This window comes from Phascolarctos cinereus, unplaced genomic scaffold, assembly GCF_003287225.1.
Source record: "Phascolarctos cinereus isolate Bilbo 61053 unplaced genomic scaffold, phaCin_HiC Scaffold_5;HRSCAF=322, whole genome shotgun sequence".
Classification (NCBI taxonomy): Eukaryota; Metazoa; Chordata; class Mammalia; order Diprotodontia; family Phascolarctidae; genus Phascolarctos; species Phascolarctos cinereus.
The window spans coordinates 127144650-127165856 of record NW_027555958.1 but is presented as its reverse complement, the minus strand read 5'-3'; the positions used below and the strand labels follow the sequence as shown (position 1 = coordinate 127165856).

General features: G+C 39.5%; 1 protein-coding gene across 1 annotated transcript in view; it reads right to left on the bottom strand.

Annotated features, from left to right (window-relative positions):
* The window catches only part of ARHGAP18 (Rho GTPase activating protein 18), a 238025-nt gene extending 237599 nt beyond the window's left edge, over positions 1-426 (bottom strand). Inside the window, exon 1 of the mRNA XM_020987030.2 lies at positions 263-426. Within this exon, the coding sequence (XP_020842689.1) occupies positions 263-282 (20 nt within the window). The 5' untranslated portion in view covers positions 283-426. The remainder of the gene's footprint in view (positions 1-262) is intronic.
* Between the last annotated feature and the right edge of the window lie 20781 nt (positions 427-21207).

Below are 21207 nucleotides of genomic sequence, written 5' to 3'. Positions count from 1 at the left end.
TTCTTGCTTTCTCTTACCTGAAGTGAAAGTAATGGACTAGCCTGGTTACCACTGTGACCATCTTTCCCTGTTCCACAATAGGCAGGGAGTATCAAAATCAGAAGCAGAGAAGAAAGCAGAAATAATTCCAGTTCCCCAAAGAATCCTCCCAGGGCAGTTCCTTTTTCCCCTCACCCCTTACACCTGCTAGTCCCTCTCACTCCTTCACTAGACAGAAGAGGCCAGGGGCTCTCTCTGCTCCATCTGGGTAGCAATCACAAACCTGTCACTTTTCTCCATCATTATGGCAGCTACCAGAGCAGGACAAGGCTGGAAAGAGTTCAGAGCCCACTGCAGGGGTCGTCTCTTTAGCTGTCTGTCTCTTCAAGCTGCTGCTACTGCTACTGCTGCTGCATAGAATGAAATTGCTGCTGCGGCTGCTGCTGCTGCATAGAATGAAATTGCTGCTGCTGCTGCTGCTGCTGCTGCTGCTGCTGCTGCTGCTGCTGCTGCTGCTGCTTCACTTTAGATTCCCAGGCTCAAAGATTAGCGTAGGAAAAAACACTGGGAGGGCTTTGCTTGCCCCGCCTCTGTCCCAGCTGGTAGAGTGTGGACAAGAGCTTCCCATTTGTGAATAAACCTGTCCTGTTTACTGAGCATGCCCAGCTTCACTGCTGGGGGCCTTGCTATGGGTGGCTTCTCCTTAACCAGGTTTGAGTAAATAAGACAGAGAACAGGGCTAGGAGGGAGATAGTCAGAAGAACTGGTTTAACGAGGAGGTTATGGCTAAAAAGGTGAAAGGACAAGGAAATGCTTAACCTGGTGATTTGAACATAGCTGAGACTCAATAGATATTTGTTGACTGATTGATGAATGATTGAAAATCGGCTCTAAGGAAAACATTAATAACATTTACCAACCTCTGTTAACCTGAATAAGCAAGATAGAACTGGGTCAATCACATGTGACTGTCCATACAGTAAGCAGATATTTAAGCTTATTCATTGGGCAGCTGAGAAGCCATCACCAAGACCTAGTGGGATTGAAGGGAGGCAGGAATATTAATTTTGGAGATCCAGTCTATGTACCCAAATTGTACCTTGTGCTATAAAAATCAGCTTTCATTTGCGCTATTTTGATGGAGATGATACAGGTATCCCATTTAAAGGAATCCTTATTACAATAATGGGCAAGGGTACTACTGACACCTGGCTTGATCTCGCTCTGCCCTCCCCCACCCAAATTCCCCAAATCCTTTTTTTCTTAAGAACATCCTTATTTTATTTTATTTTATTTTTAGTTTCTCTATCCTCTGATGATTAGGGATTGTAGTAGAAGAAGTATAAGGTCTTCAGAAAGTCTTTGTAAAGTTTAAAATTTTTTAACTTTAATACCTGGTCATGGTAGAAATTGAAAATTGTATTTAAAGATCAAATAAATTCTCTTCTCACTGATATTAAGGATTTAAACTCTCCTAGCTATAGCACTCAGATTACCTTTTAATTTATGGACCTTTTTTCAGTTTCCAACTTTTTTGACTTCTGTGTAGCTTTTGACTCTAATTATTCCCTTCTCAATCAATCACACCTCAAGTTAATCAAGAATAAGAATTTCTTAAGTGTCTACTATGTGTGAGGCACTATGCTAGGCATGGAGAATATAAAGAAAGAAGCAAAATAGTCTCTGCCCTCCAAGAGCTGACATTCTATCCAGGGACACAGCATTTACCTATATAGAAATATGTACAGTTTTGAGATATCAGTTTCTTATCTCTCCTCTATTCTTTTTAAGTATTCCTTCCCACGTTCCTCATTTTCCCTCCCCTAATTTCTGGATAAAGATGTTCTCTAAGAGCCTGTCCTTGACCTTCTCTCCTCTCCGTATACTCTCCTTTTTGGTAATCTAATTTATTCCTACAACTTCACCACCACCTTTATGTTAATGGCTTCCAAATTTATGTAATCAAACCTGACCTTTTCATCTTCCACCACTACATATTCTGTGATCCAGTAACACTGACCTCCTTGTTGCACCTCACACAGAACTCTCCGTTTCCAGACTACAGGCATTTTCACTGGCTCTGTCCATGCCTCGAATTCTCTCCCTCCTTGTTTCTGCCTCCTAAGCTTTTTCATGTCAGCTAAAATCTGACCTTCTATAGCTTTCCTGATCCTCTTTAAACTAGTGCCTTCACTATGTTGATTATCTTTAATGGATCCTGAAGTAGCTTGTTTGTATATGCTGTTGTTTAGTAGTTTTTTGGTCATGTTAGACTCTTTGTGATCCCTTTTGGCGTTTTATATACATGTACACACATATACAAATCCATATGTTTATATACATGCACATATAAACAATATTTTATACATATGCATGTGTATGTATACATATAACGATTTGTTGTTGTTCAGTTGTATCTGATTCTTTGTGACCCCATTGGATTTTTGTTTTGTTTTTTTTTTGGGGGGGGAAAGATCCTGGAGTACTTTGCCATTTCCTTCTCCAGTTCATTTTACAGATGAAGAAACTGAGACAAACAGGGTTAAGTGACTTGCCCAGGGTCACACAGCTAGTAAGTGTCTGAGGCCAGATTTGTACTCAGGAAGAGGTGTCTTCCTGACTCTAGGCCCAGCGCTCTATCCATTGCACCACCTAGCTGCTAGTTTTCCCCTAAAAGGTACCTAGACCCTCCTTGAGATTTGGCAGATTAAAGGCTCTCAGACTGTTGCTATCACTTCCTTATTGCTGAAGTGCAAAGCTGACCTAGGGAGTTCCAGGAAATCTCTCTGAAGTTTAGCTGATGAGTCACAATGGCAATTCAAGCAATGGAATTTTGCTCACCTGAGTCATTTTCAGGGTCTTCCATGCTTTCCCTTTTGAATCTTTCTCTTGCCTCTGCTAAATAAATCTCCTTTTGTTAACTGTTGGGTGATCTACAAGGTTCTCATTAACAGCTGAACGATCTGTGAGTGTCTTATTTTCTTCCAGTATTATACCTTAAAAGGTAGCCAAGTGGTATAGAGGATAGAGTGGCAGACCTGGAGTCAGAAGACTCTTCTTCCTGAATTCAGATCTGGCCTCAACATGTACTAACTGTGTGACCCTGGGCAAGTCACTTAATCCTCTTTGGTTCAGTTTCCTCATCTGTAAAATGAACTACAGAAGGAAATGGCAAACCGTACCAGTATATCCGCCAAGAAAACCCCAAATGGGGTCACAAACAGCTGGACAGGAATTAAATGACTCAACAACATTGTACCTTAAACTGCCAGGAGACTGTTTTGAGGCAGGCCTAACCCAGAATAGTTTACATATTCTTGTGGGATTGGAATATAATGATTTTCTTGAAGTGGGGAATGGATAGTGCAGAGGAAAGTGAGGTTGGATCAGCCTTCTTGCTTCTGGTGGTATTTTGGTCATGTCTCTGGAGATGGTGGCAGATTACTGTCACTTCCCCTCCCCCCCCTTCTGCTTCTGGGAGGTTAGACAGTAAATGGCCCATGGCCATTTACCTTGGAGAGAACAATGTGAGAATGCTCTGTGACCTTAGGAACTGTACTTTGGAGATAATTGCAGTAAACTTTTTTTTAGGTTCTTATTTGGGATGTCCCTGGGTTTTGACTATCTTGGGCTTGAAAGATTTTCTCCTAACTAGAAAAGGACAAATTCCGAAGGGGTTATGCTTTACCTATTGTTAAGACTAGATGTATTGTCCTTTTATTGTTTATGGTCCCCAACACGCAATTACCCCAGAGGAGGCCTCCTTAAAAGAAAGACACACCTAGTTTTGTGACTGTCTTCAGTCAAGCTCAATCCAGAATAGTTTATATGGTCTTGCAGGATTGGGATATAATGACCTCCTTGAAGACATATACATACACATGCACACACACACACACACACACACACACACACACACACACACACTGTTGTTCAGTCCTGTTGACTCTTTGTCTTGGCAAAAGTCTCTTTTCTTTGCAAAGACACTGGAGTGGTTTGTCATTTCCTTCTCCAGCTCATTATACAGATGAGGAAACTGAGGCAAACAGAGTTAAGTGACTTGCCCAGAGTCACACAGCTAGTGTCTGAGGCCAGCTTTGAACTTAGGAAGATGAGTCTCTAACCACTGTGCCTTTTAGCTGCCCTTAAACACATGCACACATACATATTTCTAAGCACACACAAACACACAAAACCAGTAATTTGAAGGGTAGCATGAAGGACCCTAGCTGTGAGAGGATGCAGACAGATCTCTGGAGTTTTAAGACTGTCTAACAACTTTGCTGAAGAAACCCTTTGAATTTGGTTTGGATTTTTTTTAATTTGACATTTGAGAGGCCAACTACTATAATGCCACGTGAACTTTGTTATGATTCTTTGGTGCAATTAATGGGGAAGACACCTGAAAGGTCAATGCTTAATTCTCTCTGAGAGCACTGAGTATGTCTGGAAATGGAGATGTAGACAAATGTGCCAATTTGCATTCCAGTCTTTTTCTATATCATGCCTCTGTTGCCATCTTGACTTGGAACTTCCCTTAGAGCCTATGGCTTCTTCAGTCTAGAAAATCCATTGGTCCTTATGACCTTACCTTGGAACATCCCTCTTCCATGCCTCTTTTCCCATTGGTGAATTCCTCTATTTTGGGGGAGGAGCACAGACCAGCCAACCATCATTCCTCTCCTGGATTTGCTTATAACTTTCTAGACTTAGACACCATACCTCTCTACTCACCTATGAGTACCTTTCCCCAATACCTACCTCACTTTTGGGTATTATCTTCCTCTATTAGCAGGTAAGCTCCTATGCAACAGAAATTTCTCTTTGTTTGTATTCATATCTGTAGCAATTAGCATAGTCCCAGACACATAATACTTAATAAATACTTATTGCCTTTCTAGTCTGTTTGTTGAGTGTAGACAGGGGAGCTGCATTCGTTTCAAACAATTAATTTTGCCCCTGAATGGTGAACTTTGAATTGTATGTCTCTCTGTTTCTCTCCTTCCCTGTTTCTTTCTCTCCTTCTCTGTGTGTCTCTCTCTTTCTCTCTTCCTCCTTCCTTCCCTCCCACCCTTCCCATTTCTATTGAAGGAAAAATGTAGAAGACAGCACTGAGGCCTCAAACACCCTGGCAGAAATAACTATTGCATGCCACAAGGTCAATGGAACACATGTGTTGGTCTAAAGTATTATCAGACTTTGTTGAATTGGCTTTGCTTTGAGTCTTTTCCTGAGCATAGATGACAGTCCTGAGCTAGTGGCTGGAGGAGCAGAGATAGGCCCCAGTGGCAGTGGACATTAGACCCAGGGGCAGAAGAGTGGCCACTGGTATATACAGTAGCAAAAGATGGTCCGCTGTAGCTACTGCTTGATGTGATAACATAATATGATATAAATATTCAAATTAACTGTAAAGGACATAGGAAGACACTATCTGCATCCAGAGAAAGAACTGATAAACAGGACTATTGTGGAATATTTTTACATATATATACATATATACATGTGTGTATGTACCTATTTGTGTCTAATGGTAGCTATCTCTAGTGGGGGGGAAGGAAAAAAAGGAAAAAAATCACACAATAACTTTATTATATATGTAAAAGGAATAGCAAGTTTTACATAATAGATTTGCAGTTTCTTGTTTTTTATTATATTATGCTATGGAAATGCTTGCTTTATTCCATAAACTGAAAATAAAATAAAATTTAAAAAGAATGATTGGTCCTTACACATTGCTGCCAGTATGTCACCCAGTGGTCACTGTAAAGCTCCTTCCTGGGGAGGGTTTATAGGGCCAAGGTGTAGCATAGCTGGGAGGTGTCTTGCTTTGGGGAAACATGGGGAGGTGAAAATGCCAACCTCACAGAAGAAGGGGAGGGTCCCCCAGAAGCCTTTTATGGGGTGGATAATCTGTATTCCAGCTGGTGGGTCAAGGAACGCTAAGTAGACGTTGGTGCTCATCTCCTCAGTAAACTCCACTGGCTCCCTGTGGCCTCCAGGATCATATACAAAATCTTCTGTTTGGTATTCAAAGCCCTTCACCACCTTGCTGTCTTCTATCTTTCCAATCTTCTTATACCTCACTTCCCCCTCCACATATTCTGAGATCTGGTAATGCCGGCCTCCTTGATATTCCACAAAGAGATACTCCTCTAAGCTGTGGGCATTTTCTCTGACCGGCCCCCATGCCTCGAAGTGTGTTCCTTGCAGGAAGATGAGTCTGTCTATAGAGTGTGTGGAGAGTAGTCATGCATAAAAAGGGTAGAATGGCAGGATGGAGCCAAGTTGTGAAGAGCTTTCAATGCCAAAGGTATTTGGCACATCCCAGAGGTAATAATAGGGAGCTACTGTAGTTTATTGAGTAAGAGAGTGACATAATCAGACCTGCACTATAGGAACATCCCTTTAATGGCTGTGTAGAGAGGATGGATGTGAGTGCAGAAAGCCTTGATGCAGAGAGACCAAATACATTATTGTTTAGTCATTTTTTTAGTCATGTCTGACACTTCATGACCTCATTTGGAGTTTTCTTGGCAAAGATATTGGAGTGGTTTGCCATTTCCTTCTTCTACAGATGAGGAAAATGAGGCAAAGAGGGTTAAGTGACTTTCCCAGGGTTATGCAGCTGCTGTTTGAAGTTGGATTTGAACTCTTCCTGACTCTAGGCCTGCTCTGTAGACTGTGCCAACTAGCTGCTATTCTTATATTAAGGAACTTCAACATGATTGTTGATACTTATAACTTTCTAGACTTAGATACCTCCCTACTCACCCATGAGTACCTTTCCCCAACACCTACCTCACTTTTGATCTCCAGTTTCTTCAAACTCCTTGAATCTCTTGGGTTACTCCTCTACACCATACATTGGAGTGGTAAAACCCTAGTACTCACCATAAAGAGAAGTATGCTGAAGCCTGCTGGTATGGGCTCAGGAGTGCCAATTATTAGATTATCAGTATGAACACTGTCACTTTGGAAATCTGCAAATGCTGCAAATCAAGGCTTGACATTTATTATTTATCACTAAGAAAGTGATGAAGAAAACATTAATAGTACAGATTAAATGTAAAAATGTGTCACGAATACATTTTCTCCCCCAGGATGCTAGTTGTTAAACATTCACCAGCATACTCCTGGCTTTAACCCACAAGGGTTCTACTTCCTTGATCAAAAAATTATTTTCTTCTGTCTAGAACATTGGGCTGAACATAATAAGATGAAATTCAGTAAGAATAAATGTAAAATCTTGCACTTGGGTACAAAAAATCAACTTCACAAGTATATCATAGGGAGGCATGGCTAGACAGCAGTTCTGAAAAATATCTGAGGACTTTAGTGGACTGCAATCTCAATATGATGTAGGAATGTAAAGTCCTAGCCAAAAAGTTAATGTCATCTTGTGCTATTTAAGAATGGAAATAGAGAAGGAATAGGGAAGTGATAGTTCCACTGTATTCTGCCCTTGTAGGACATTCTCTGGAGTATTGCACAAGCAAGAAAACATCCAAAAGAGTATGGTGAAGGACCTTGAATTTATCTTATGAGAATCAATTGAAGGAACTGGGGTTGTTTAGCCTGGAGAAGAAAAGACTCAGGGAGACATATGCCTCAAGTATTTGAAGGGCTATCATATGGAGAAGGGATTAGCATTGTTCTATTTAGTCCCAGAGGGAAGAACATGGGGTAATGGGTGGAAGAAGCCAATTTCAATTTAATGCCAGGAAAAATTGTCCCACTGTTATAGCTATCCAAAAGTGGAATGGATGGCCTCAAGAAGTATTGAGTTCCTTCTTCTTGGAGGTCATCGAGCAGAGACTGAACCACAGGTGGGGAACTGCAGCCTCAAGGACTTATGTGGTTCTCTAGGTCCTCAAGAACAGCCCTCTGACTGAATCCAAATTTCACGGAACAAATCCTCTGAGTAAAAACATTTGTTCTATAAAATGTGGACTCAGTCAAAAGGCCACACCCAAGGACCTAGAAAGCCACATGAGGCTTTGGGGCTGTAGGTTCCCCACCCCTGTGCTGGACAATGTCATGATGGATATAGTAGAGTGGGGATTCCTTTTTTTTTTTTTTTGATGAGGCATTTGGGGTTAAGTGACTTGCCCGGAGTCACGCAGCTAGTGAGTGTTATGTGTCTGAGGCCTGATTTGAACTCAGGTCCTCCTGATTCCAGGGCTGGTGCTCTATCCATTGTACCACCTAGCTGCCCCTGGGGATTCCTTTGATAAAAGAATTGCACTAGATAGTCATTGAGGTCCCTTCTAACTATGACATCTTGTGCTTCTGTGATTACCATGTATGATCTCATCTCTCCCTCCACCTCAACACTCCAATATCTTGGCACCTCTAGTCCCTCGGCCCCAAAGTATTTTTGTCAGGGCCATTACCCTTTTTCTGATTTTACTTTCTTGCCAACCTTGACCTTAAAGTTAAGCAGTTCAACTACATGCTTGCTCCCTTGACCTAGCATTATTCACACCTTATGAAACCCTAGGTCTAGATTATTGTCATCATGTGTCTCCTCCTTCTCTACTCACCTGCTGCTGAACAGAACTGGTGCTGGCTAGATATGATACAAATTTATGTTAACTAACCTGTCTGTGGCAAGACTAACCTTTTGTTCCTCCATAATTGATTTCCTTTTTTATTCCCCAAAGGAACTATTACAAACCTTCTTTTTCCTCCTCAAGCCTCTCCCAGTTCTCTCTCCTCACTCCTCCTCTATTCCTAGCTGAAAAGCTTACCACTTACTTTATAGAAAAAAAGAATAGAATGTCCTGTATTGAAAATAGAGGCCATTTGACATGATTTCCCTTTTCTCCCCTTCGCATCATCTCAACACCCCGACATCATCCTCTGCTCTCTTTCCTTTTCCTCCGGTCTCTGATAATGAATTGACCCTTTTCTTTTTAAGGTCTACACCTTACATGTGGTCTTGATCTCATCCTCTCCAGTCTTATTTGCCAGTTTGCCCCTTCAATCATTCTCCTTCTCCTGCTCTTCTTGAACTCATCTCTTATTATTTACTGGTTCCCTCCCTGCTGCCTTCAAGAGTAAACTTTGTACTGTTTGTTATAATTATAGTTATATATGATTATTACAGTTTATTGTTATATTATAATCATAGGAATCCAATATCAGGAAACTTAGGCCAAGTGGTCCTAATGCTCATAAAAACATATAGGCAAAAACAGATGAAGTTTGTACTTTCCCACTTTTTTTGATCTATATTAATTAACTCTGTATCAGGCAGATAATGCTCATCGTTTTTGAGTGGATGAAACTCTTGACGGGCTGCAAGGGTCTTAAATGATTCTCCTTTTGTTGCCTTAGATAGTTAACTTAGTTTCTGGTCCCAGCAAAGAAATACTCCTTACCTGAGTCTCCCCCAAGCCTGATTTTGATAAGTGACTTTGAGAACTTTTCTACCACATCTGGGACTGATTAGGAATGGCCTGTTCCCACATCTGGAACTGATTATCTGTTCTCAACCAAGCCCATTCTTGGAGTATATAATTTTGCCACCTGAACCCCAACTTTGAGCAGGCTTCCTCCCTAATATGTCTCCTTTCCCCTTGCTCTTGGTGAATTTCTTGAATCCAAACATATCAATTGACACATTGAGGCAGATTGGAGGTAAATAGCAAAAAGTGTTAAACTTGGAGTCAGGAAGGCCTGAGTTCCAATCCTGCCTCAGACACTTACTAGCTATGTGACCCTAGGCAAGTCACTGAAACTCTTTAAGCCTCAGTTTCCTCCTCTGAAAACAAGCGGTGTGTGTATATATACTTTGTATGTGTATATATATATATATTTCTATATATATATATACTTTGGGTGTGTGTGTATATATACTTTGTATGTGTATATATATATATATATATATATATATGTGTGTGTGTATATATATATATTATATATTATATATATAATATATATATAATATGTATATATACACTTTCATTTGCCTACTTACTGTGCCAAATAATAATAAAACTCTTGTTTGTATCCGACTGGCATTCATGTATGTACCATTGATGGTTTATGTATTATCAATAAACTTCTGTAGAGTTAGAATGAAGTAGGGCTTTGCTTTTATTCTTTGAGCTCTAGAACAATCCTAATTTTGTTATAGGAGCCATGAAACGTGTCAGTGAGGGCTAATGACCAGAGATTTAGAATATTAATAGTCTTTTTTTTTTATTATAATTCTATTCTCCTGGATCCTGAGCCATTTCAGTTCCCTTGCAGAGATAGCATGGGGCAGTGAAAAGAGCTTTGGATTTGGAGTCATAAAAAAGTAAAATTTTCTCTTTGCCACTTTATTGCCTATGTATGTGATCCTAGGTAAGTGATTTTGTTTGAGACTTGGGTTTCTCACATGTAAAATGAAAGATTTCTAAATCTATGGACCTTAAAGTCTTGGGTTAAATTTCACTAGAGCTGGATGCTTTGAATTCTTTGTTAGATTCATTATGTACCAGGTTTTTCTGCTTTATGAAATAATTTGTTGTCATAATAGATTCTCCACTCTCATCATTTTAAATGATAGGAAAAACATCTCTCAGAATCTCAGAGGTCTTAGGAAAAGAGCAGAAGAAGATAATATATTGGAGAAATTATTCTTGATCTCTTCATGTTTTTACATGAACGAAGTTTGGTATAGAGGAAGGTGACTTAGACATAGCTGGGATCAGGACACCTGATATTTCGGTCCCAGCTCAGCCATTCATTAGTACTATGTATCTCTTATCCTCTCTAAAGCCCTGGTGCCCTCATCTGTAAAATGTGGTTATAGTTACCTATCTTACCTCTCAAAGGTGTTAGGAGGAAAGAAATTTGTGGTATCTTGAAAAGAGTGCTGGACTTGGATCAGAAGCCTGAACTGTTACTTGTTCCCTCTGAGATGTTAATGTCTGGCTTTCCCTCTCTGAGCCTCAGTTTCCCCATCTGTAAAATAAAGGGAGTGAGACTAAATAACTTCCAAGGTATCTTCAGGCTTTTAAGCTCATTAGAAATTGGAGGTTTTTAAAAATCAATCTTCCATGTGTTCTATTTATTTGCAAGTATATTTTTCAAGAAAAGGGAAGGAGAAAATTTGCTAGTTACTGATCCATGGCAAGAAAGGTATAGAAAGCTGAGCTTGTTTAAGGCACTCTGTCTAATTCAAAATATCCTTTTTTAGACAAAGGGAAAACCTTTTCTTGGCAACATAAGTAAAGGACCTAAGTACATAAGTAAAAGTATCTGTGGCATGGAGCTTCATTTAATTATTGTTCTATATGGGATCATAGATTTAGACCTAGAAAGGCCGTGGGAGGCCATTAAATCCCACACTTGTTTTCAGAGGAGGAAACTGAGGCTTAAAGCGTTTCAGTGACTTGCCTAGGATCACATAGCTAGTAAGTGTCTGAGGCAGGATTGGAACTCAGGCCTTCCTGACTCCAAGTTTAACACTTTTTGCTATTTACCTCCAATCTGCCTCAATGTGTCAATTGATATGTTTGGATCATGTTCAACAAAGAGTGATGTTTAAGCTGACATATGTTTATGCAGAGTATAATATGTAGAGGTATCTATTCTGGACCTGAAGTTTGCATGTAAAGCATTGTCTTCCCTTGTCCCAATAGACACTTAACTGGGAAAGTTAAATGCAATGACAGACAACTTTGTACATAACTGACCTGGGGAAGTGAAAGTCACATGACTCATGCTTGGTACTTTGTGGTTCCTCAGAATCTGTTGTCCCGAGCAGACTTCTGATACCTCAGCTTGTGCATGTTAGTGGAGTTTTTGTCCCAATGGAAAGGCCCTAACCACATCTAAAACTCATATTCTTTTGAGAACAAGTTTTCTGTGCAATAGCAGACACTTAATTAGAAAAAAAATGATAATTTATTATAGGGATTAATGATGCCAAGTTAATCATTTTTGCTGAAAGTTTGCAAAAATCAACCTTCCAATCAATACATTCAAATCATAGAGTGATAGCCCTAGAGGTGGCCATCTTGTCTAATGCTGTCATTTTTTCAGAGAAGTTGAGTAATTTGCCCAAGGTCACACAGGTTAAAGGCAGAATTTGTACCCAAGTCTTCTGATTGCAGAGCTTCAACTCCTTCCATTTTATCATGTTATCTAACTACAGGTGATGGGATGCCCTAGGATATGAACTATTAAGTCTCATTGTAGCACCAGTCTCCCCTGAGGATTAAAATTGGGTAAAGTCCAAATTCCTTAACGTGACATCTAAGGCACTACACATCCTGGTAACACCTCACCTTACCGTTCTCGGTTTATCTCATAGCACTTTGCCTTTCATCTACTCTAAGCTCTAGGAAACCACATCTGGATACTTTGTTCAATTCTGGGTACCATATTTTACAAAGGATATTGATAAGCAAGAGAGTGTGCAGAGTAGGGAAACCTAGCTGGTGATGCACCTGAAATTAATAGTTTGTGATGCTCAATTAAAGGAACCAAGATTATTTTTTAAAGAGAAGATTTAGAGGATGCATGCTGACTGTCTTCAAGTATTTGAAGGCCTAACTCCTTAAAGATACATTAGACTTATTCTGCTTTACTTCAAAGATAGAATTAGGAACAACAGAAGGAAGTTCTGGAGACTTACATTTCTGCCAACAATTATCCAAATTATCCACTATCCAAAAGCAGAATGGCTGGTCTCAGGAAATAATGAGCCTATCCTTACAGAGTTTTTTAATCTAATATTTTTCCCCCAATTACTTGTAAAAAACAATTTTTAACATTCATTTAAAAAATTGAGTTCCAAATTCTCTCCTCTTTTTCTCCCCTCCCTCCATTGAGAAGGCAAGCAATTTGAAATAGGTTATACATGTGAAGTCATACAAAACATTTTCATGTTAGTCAAGTTGTGAAAGAAAACACAGACAAAAAACCTAAGAAAAATAAAGTATAGAAAAAGTATGCTTTGATCTGCATTCTTACTACATCAGTTCTTTCTCTGGAGATCGATAGCATTTTTCATCTTAAGTCCTTCACAATGGTCTTGGATTATTGTATTGCTGAGAAGAGCTAAGTCATTCACAACTGATCATCATATAATATTGCTTTTACTGTATACAATGTCCTCCTGGTTCTGCTCATTTCCCTTAGCATCAGTTCATGTAATTCTTTTAGGTTTTCTCAGAGAGAAACTGTTCAGGAACAGCTTGGCCTAGATGATCTCAGAGGTCCCTTCCACATATATGATTCTCGGATTTTTTTCCCCTATATTTAATTGGAAGAAGAAGATCAAATTACTAAAGCACATCATTGCAAGATTTGGCTAGGAATTTTATGAATGGAGGAAAGGTGAATAGAATTTGTGCTGGCACCGGTAATAATAATAACAACAAACACATTCACATGAGTACTTTATACTGTATAAACCACAAGAACTTTCCTCACACCAAACCAATGAGATGGGCATTAAAATTATTAGTATCTCCATTTTATAGGGGTGGTGCAGGGAGAAGAAATGGATCTGTGATTTCTTTGGCATAAGGAATTCCCAGGTGAGAAAACTCCTTTTTAATACTGCAGGTCTATTTTTTGGTTGAGGACATTGAGATGCAAGGAGTTTAAATGACATCCCTGGCAACTATGACTTGGCTTCCATATTGTGCAGGTTACTCCTTGGTGCCTCTCCCCTACCCTCACCTTTCAGCTTCCTTTAGCTGGTAAACTCCTTGAGGGCAAGGACTGTTTCTTATTTTTATCCCCAGTTCTTGGTACAGTGCCAATCACTTAGTGGAGTATATGGGATGCTCAGGGAAGACTAGCACCTCTAGTGTGAGGGCCTGCTGAGCCCTTTTTAGGGCTGCCCATCCATTTATGATGTCCACTTATCACCCAACTCTCACCTGTGGTTCCAAGAAGCAAAATGGATAACTTTGATTACACTAAATTGAAAAGTTTTTGCACAAACAAAGCCGATGCAACCAGGATTAGGAGGAAAGTAGAAAATTGGGAAAGAATTTTTGCAACCTGTTTCTCTGATAAGGGCCTCATTTCTAAAATATATAGAGAATTAAGTCAAATTTCTAAGAACACAAGTTATTCCCCAAATGATAGATGGTCAAAGGATATGAACAGGCAGTTCTCAGATGAAGAAATAAGGCCATCTCTAGTCATATGAAAAAATGCTCTAAATCACTATTGATTAGAGAAATATAAATCAAAATGACTCTGAGGTACCACATCCCACCTATCAACTTGGCCAACATGACAAAACAGGAAAATGATAAATGTTAGAGAAGATGTGAGAAAATTGGAACACTAATGAATTGTTGGTGGAGTTGTGAAATGATCCAACCATTTTGGAAAACAATTTGGAACTATGCCCAAAAGGCTATAAAAATGTGCATACCCTTTGACCCAGCAATAGCATTTCTAGGGCTATATGCCAAAGAGATCATACAAATGGGAAAAGGACCTACATGTACAAAAATATTTATAGCAGCTCTTTTTGTGGTGGCAAAGAATTGGAAATTGAGAGGATGTCCATCAATTGGGGAATGGCTGAGCAAGTTGTGGTATATGAATGTAATGGAACACTATTGTGCTATAAGAAATGAAGAACAGGCTGACTTCAGAAAAATCTGGAAAGACTTGTATGGTTTGATGCTGAGCAAGGTGAGCAGAACCAGAAGTAACAGCCACATTGTGCAATGACTAATATTGATAGACTTAGCCCTTCTCAGCAATACAAGGATCTAAGATAGCTCCAAAAATCTGATGATGGAAAATCCAGAGAAAGAACTATGAAGTTTGAATGCAGATTGAAGCATACTAATTGCTATTTTTTTCCTTCTGTTGTGTTTTGTTTCCTCTTTCTGGTGGTTCCTCCTATTAGTTCTAATTCTTACTTACAACATCACTAATGTGAAAATACGTTTAATAGGAATGCATATGTATAGCCTATATCAGATTGTGTGCCATCTTGGGGAGGGAGGGGGAGAAAAATTTAAAATTCAAAAGCTTTTGGAAGCGATTGTTGATAATTCAAAATAAATCAATTAAAATAAAAAAAATAGTTTTGAATGCCAAACAAACAAACAAAAAAGAAGCTGTAGCATGGGCAGTGGCCACACCTTGGTAAAACCATCCCAGCAGATGGGCTAAACCAGATTGAGAGTAACCAACAGGCTTTACCTGTTGGTGAGTTAGGGGGATGTCTACCTCAAAGATGTGAAGACTTCTCCCAGAGGGATGGGTGGATGGGAGCAATTTGTTTTAACAGCCACAAAGGCAGCTGAAGCAGGCACTGTGGAATGCATAGATTGGTCAGACTTTGAAGATGCCAAGGTCATCCACTGCATCCCTAGCCATCACCAGTCATTCTGGCTTTTGTCCTGCCACTGGATTCCAGTGACTCTGGAAGAGAGAGTGACTTTGTGCAAGTCTCTCATTTAAATCCAATTCACATGCAAGTCAAGACATCACCCCATCACATTGTGGTTTTCTTTGGTCCTCTTCAAAAATGAAGGATGAACAACTGGAGTGGTTTGCCATTTCATTCTCCAGCTCATTTTACAGATGAAGAAACTGAGGCAAACACAGTAAGCGACTTGCCCAGGGCCACACAACCAGTAAGTGTCTGAGGCCAGATCTGAACTCAGGTCTTCTTGATTCCAGACTCAGCACTCTAGTCCACTTTGCCACTTACCTGCCCCCAGCGACACTCCTGTAAATCAGGTTGAAGTAGGGTGACTCACGGTAAGAACATAAGTCTAGATGTCAGGAGACCTAGGTTCAATTCTCTGCTGTGTGACATTTAAGCCTTCTTAACTTTTTCCCCCTCCACTTTGCACCTGTTGCTCTGCCTGGTTTTAGCTCCACAAAGCAAGATGCTCTCTGCACAGAGCATCCTCTGCGATCCCCCCAACTTCTCTGTCTCTTTTTGTGTGTTGTCTCCCCCTCCCCCCACACATTGGATCATAAGCTCCTTGAGGGCAGGGACTGTCTTCCTTTTTTATTATTAATATTACTATTATTATTTTTTTAGGCAGTTGGGGTTAAGTGACTTGCCCAGGGCCATACAGGTAGTAAGTGTTAAGTGTTTGGTCTGAGGCTAGATTTGAACTCAGGTGTTCCTGACTTCAGAGCTGGTGCTCTATCCATTGTGTCACCTACCTGCCCCAGCTGTCTTCCTTTCTACAATTGTATCCCCAGCACTTAGTACAGTACCTGCCTAGCACCTAGTAGGTGCCTAATAAATGTTTATTGGGTTGTATTAGATTGTCTGTAAAAGAGGGGAGGAGGATAAGGATGGAATTAAGATGCTCTTCTATCTAAGGTCCCTTTCAGTTCAATGAACTGATAATCAAAGTCAAGGACCAATCACTGACAAGCTGGAATAAGAATAAACAGTTCCATGTTAATTGTTATTTCTTGCTCAATGGCCCAATGCCTCATTTGAATACAGGGGAATTCCTAGTCTGTCTTTTTATGTGTTAAAATTCAGTGGTATTAGTTGAGATAGGGCTTCGACCTATGATTTCGTTAGTGTTGAAGTCTATCTTCCTTTTTTTCCCCCTAAAGGTTTACTTTCATCAAAGACAGAAAAAGCACACTGAAAAACTGGGTATGTGCCTTCAAATAACAACAATCTCAAAAGTTTGAAAAACCTACAAATTAAAAAGAAACTGCAGATAAAAACGAAAATAGAAATCCTGAAAATAGAAGAGATTAAAAAAAATCAAAGCAGGTCAATACTTCTCTTTGTGACTTAAAAGCTTGGAGAGTTTAGGCTTTAAGTGATTGATTTGATTAGGGTGGCATAGCAAGTATGAGTGTTAATGGCAGGACTTCCTGGCTCTAAGATCGACTCCTCTTCCACTATGTCATGCTGCATTTTGATAGTAGCATTAAATGAAAAATATTCTCTTTTATTAGACGGAAATTAACACAAACATGTTAACCTCAAACTTGATTAAATAAAAATTTGCAAAGCACCTAGTGTATACAAATCACAGGGCTGGATATTGACCTTCCTTCTGTTGATTATCTTCCATTTATCCTGCATATATCTTGTTTGTATTTAGTTGTTTGCATGTGGTCTATTCTATTGAACCGTGAGCTCCTTGAAGGCAGGGATTGTATTTCCCCCCATTCTTTGTGTCCAGGGTGTTAAGCATAATGCCTGGCACACAGAATAAATGCTTATTGACTTGATTTGGAGGATTTGCCAAGTTCAGGGAGACAGGATCCCTGCCTTCATAAAACTTTCAGCCTTCTAGGACCAACATCTGGTTTAGACAGGGAAGCATAATTTATTATGTACAAAATACATTATAGTCCATTTAAATTCAATGAACTTGAAATGGAAAAAGAATATCTAACATTTATAAAGCACTTACTATGTGCCAGGCACTGTGCTATAAGCAATTTACAATTACTACATCATCTGATCCTCAAAACAATCCTGGGAGGTAGGTGCTATTTTTATCCTCCTTTTATAGTTGAGGAAACTGAGACAGAGAGTGGTTAAGTGACTTACTCAGGTTCATACAGCTACTAAATCTCTAAGGTTGGATTTGAACTCAGGTCTACCTGACTCTAGGCCCAGCCTTCTAACCATTGCACCACCTAGTTTAATCTGTATTTTTTTTTTCAGCCAAAGACAAGATTTATCAGAACATCTATCATACTGGGCAGGCTCTTAAGGAGTCTGAACATTAGTAAACTATTGGCTAGATTATAAGAATCTAAGCCCTAATCTCTATTTTTAGCAATGATGAATTAATGCATCTAGTGCATTCACCTAGTTTGAAAAAAACAAGAATACATGCAAAGACTGGCAGGATGTACAAGATTTCTGTCTGTAGCTTTTCAACAAACTTTCTGAGAATTTTAAGTCTGTCTCACAACTAAGGCCTTTGTAAGACTGATTTCACATTTGTAACCTTGCAGGCAGGCCCATCTTTGAGAACAGGGCCATGTTCACATGCTTATGGCTGTCCAGGTGCTGTTTTTGTATTTTAAATTGAGCAATCTTTCTCTTTTTGACCACTTAGGTGTTTTAAATATGACCAGTTTGAATGTCCATCCATGTCTGAAGCTCACCAAATTGACTGGCCGGTTTTGGTATTGGAAAAGAATACGTGCTAGCATTGGCCCAGAATGAAATAAAACGTCAAATTCTGCTCCAACATATTTTAGTTTTACCATATTGGTGTTTTCCTTGTAGATCACATGGTCAAGAAGTGAAACCACAAGTCTGCATAATGATTCTCCACCTTAATGGAATTTGTAGTTGGTTTCAAGGAATTTTTCAAAAGTGGGTTAGTGGGGGAAGGGGAGGGGAAGATTCTGCCTTCAAAAGGAACTTCCTTTTCTGACCTAAGGCAGTTTGTATCACCTGGAAGCCCCTTAGATTTGGGGCACCAACTGTATCATTATGAGCTTTTAGGGTTTATGTGGGATTTAGGTGAGGTGTTTGCTGAATTTGAATGGATTTTTAATAGGGGTTGTGGATTTCAAAGTAGAAGTAAACAGTAACCATCAGCCTCCTAAGATACTATTTTAAATGCGTCTTTTTTGTCCAAACAACAAATGTGGTTTCTAATGTAATAGCATAGTGATCTAAATTTACCCCAGAATGTGGTATTTATGCTATTGTTAACTTGTTTAGGGAAATGAGCAATCTCTTCATGTTTTTACTGAGCTTCCTCATACACTATAATTATTTGTAAGGTTGAATTTGCAATGTGATAAGATAATACCTATAGATCCTAATCTTGTATAGTGTTTACCAAATAAAATAGGTTATATATACAATTAAGTCAGAATCTTCCCTCCTCCCCCCTTTTCTAGGTACTTTTAATTGCTTACTTGGCTGTTTTTGAAAAATTCATGTGATTACTGCCTTTTGCCATTATATCTTAGTCATTTCTGGAAACAACTCCCCCTCCTTCCCCAGCAGCTCCCTTGCCCCCCCCCATTGAATTCTTCGATGTAACAATAAAGAACAAAGGAAAAACAAAACAAACACACCAACCAATGTGATAAGCCTTAGCAAAGTAAAGAACATTCTGAACTAGAAGAACCATTCTACCTCCACACTCCCTTTATTTCAATTTTCATTTACTTTTTCATTTACATGATTGCAGTCATTGTCTTTTGCCTCTTTTTGTACCCCTGACACTTAGCAAACTGCTAAGTAGGTCCTTGTTGATTGATTTTGTATAATATTCTTTGGGCTATTCTCCTAACTGCTTCATCTTCAAAACGAGAATGAATAATAGTACTTTTACTCTTTGCCTTACAAGGTTGTTGAGACAAAAAGTTTTGTATACTGTCAATTACGTGTCAGCTAAGTGGTGCAATGGATAGAATGTTAGGCGTGAAGTCAACTTCTTGAGTTCAAATCTAGCTTCACTTACTAGCTGTGTGACTCTAGGCCTGTTATTTAATCCTTTTTACCTCAGTTTCCTCATCTGTAAAATGAGCTAAAAAAGGAAAATAGCAAACCACTCCAGTATCTTTGCCAAAACCAAACCAAACTCAAAGAGTCAGAAACAACTGAACGACAACGAATGTTTGTATGTATATGCACACACACACACATATGTATAAAATATTGTGTATTTGTACATATTTAAATATGTATATATATGTGTATTTGTATATATGTATGCATGCATGTAAACAAATACAGTTGTCCCTCAGCATCTGTGGGGTTAAGGGTATAGGACCCCCACGAATGTGAAAAACCATGAATAACTCTGGGCCCTGTCCTAAACCTTTATTTTTAATAATTCTGATCATATTTATTTACTATGCAAAACAAGTAAAACAACACACTGTATCCATCTGTAAAAAAGTTGTAGTTTCTATGAGATTACTACTTCTACTACACTATGCCTTACTGAGGTGGGGACAACTAGTGCAAAAGCACACAGACAGAAACTGGAGTGTCACATTTAAAGAAGAGCAAAAAAGCTAGTTTTGCTGCACTGCAGATTATGTTGTGGGTAGTAATGTATATTAAGGCTGAGAAGATTGGCGTGAGCCCGGTAGGGAAGGACTTTAAATGCCAAACATGAGTTTGTACTGGACTCTAGAGGCAGTGTGTTGATCAAGGCAATCAAACTCAGATCTTCACTAGGGAGGGGGCTACTTTCATTGGTCCTCTATGATCAATGGCTACTTAAGCAGTATTTACACCAAACTGGGGTGATCAAGGAAAGCTTCCTGGAAAAAGTGGCATTTAAGTTGTGTTTCATTGGAAATGTAATAGGAATCAGATAATGGGAAACCAATACTTTCCAGTTTTCTATCTAACAAGCATATAGCTTTCTAATTAGGACTACATTTCCTGTGAAGTGTCAGGACCTACAAATCTGGCCTGATGTCAGGAAGCCAAGATTTTGAATTCCTATGGGTCACTGGGTAGCTAAGAGAGTGATGAGTTAGAGGAAAAAAAAAGTAGAAGTAGAACTATGCTGAAGAATGGCAAATTAAAAATATTGATTTGTAAGAGCCAAGATGGCGGGGTAGCAAGAAGAAGTACAATCAAAGTTCTGCTCACAGCTCCTCCAAATAGATCTAGAAATTATGCCAGATCTTAATAAGGAAATCCAAAGAGAAGGAAAAAAAAACTTAGTGAATCATTTTTTTCCCTAGCCCAGGTGGCCATAGGGAGACAGAGAGATATGTGTGGTCACTGGGGATAGGTGTTTAGCTAGGAATAACCATGTGGTGCATTCTGGGGCACGGTGATGCAGAGCACCAGGGCAAGAAGAGTTTCAAGTCTGACAAAAAGAGACCCAGTTTTGTGCAAGGTGCAATAATAGATGCCAGCTCCTGGCTGTATTGCTCACTTCCTAGTTCTGGCTCATAGATCTCGAGAGAACTAAGAAGGGAATCTGTTCCTATCGGTGACATTCTAAGGTGAAGAGTGGGCATGAGCCCTCACCTGTGGACCAAGCAAGGAGCAGGTTCAGAAGGAAGCAATTGCTCTGAAGCTCTGAGCCAAGGAGAAATGTGGAGTCTTTGTGCCGTCCTCTAGTACAGTTTGAATCTCGCAGTGGAATAACCAGGGCAGGAGTCTCAGATCAAAGAAGAGCCTACGGTTCTGTTACTTTGAACCAGTAGATCTTTATAGCTGGTGGACAGTGGCTAAGTTTAACAGCAGTCTACTGGGACTTCAACCAGGTGCAAGCCCACAGATATGTTGCTTAGATCCAAATCCAG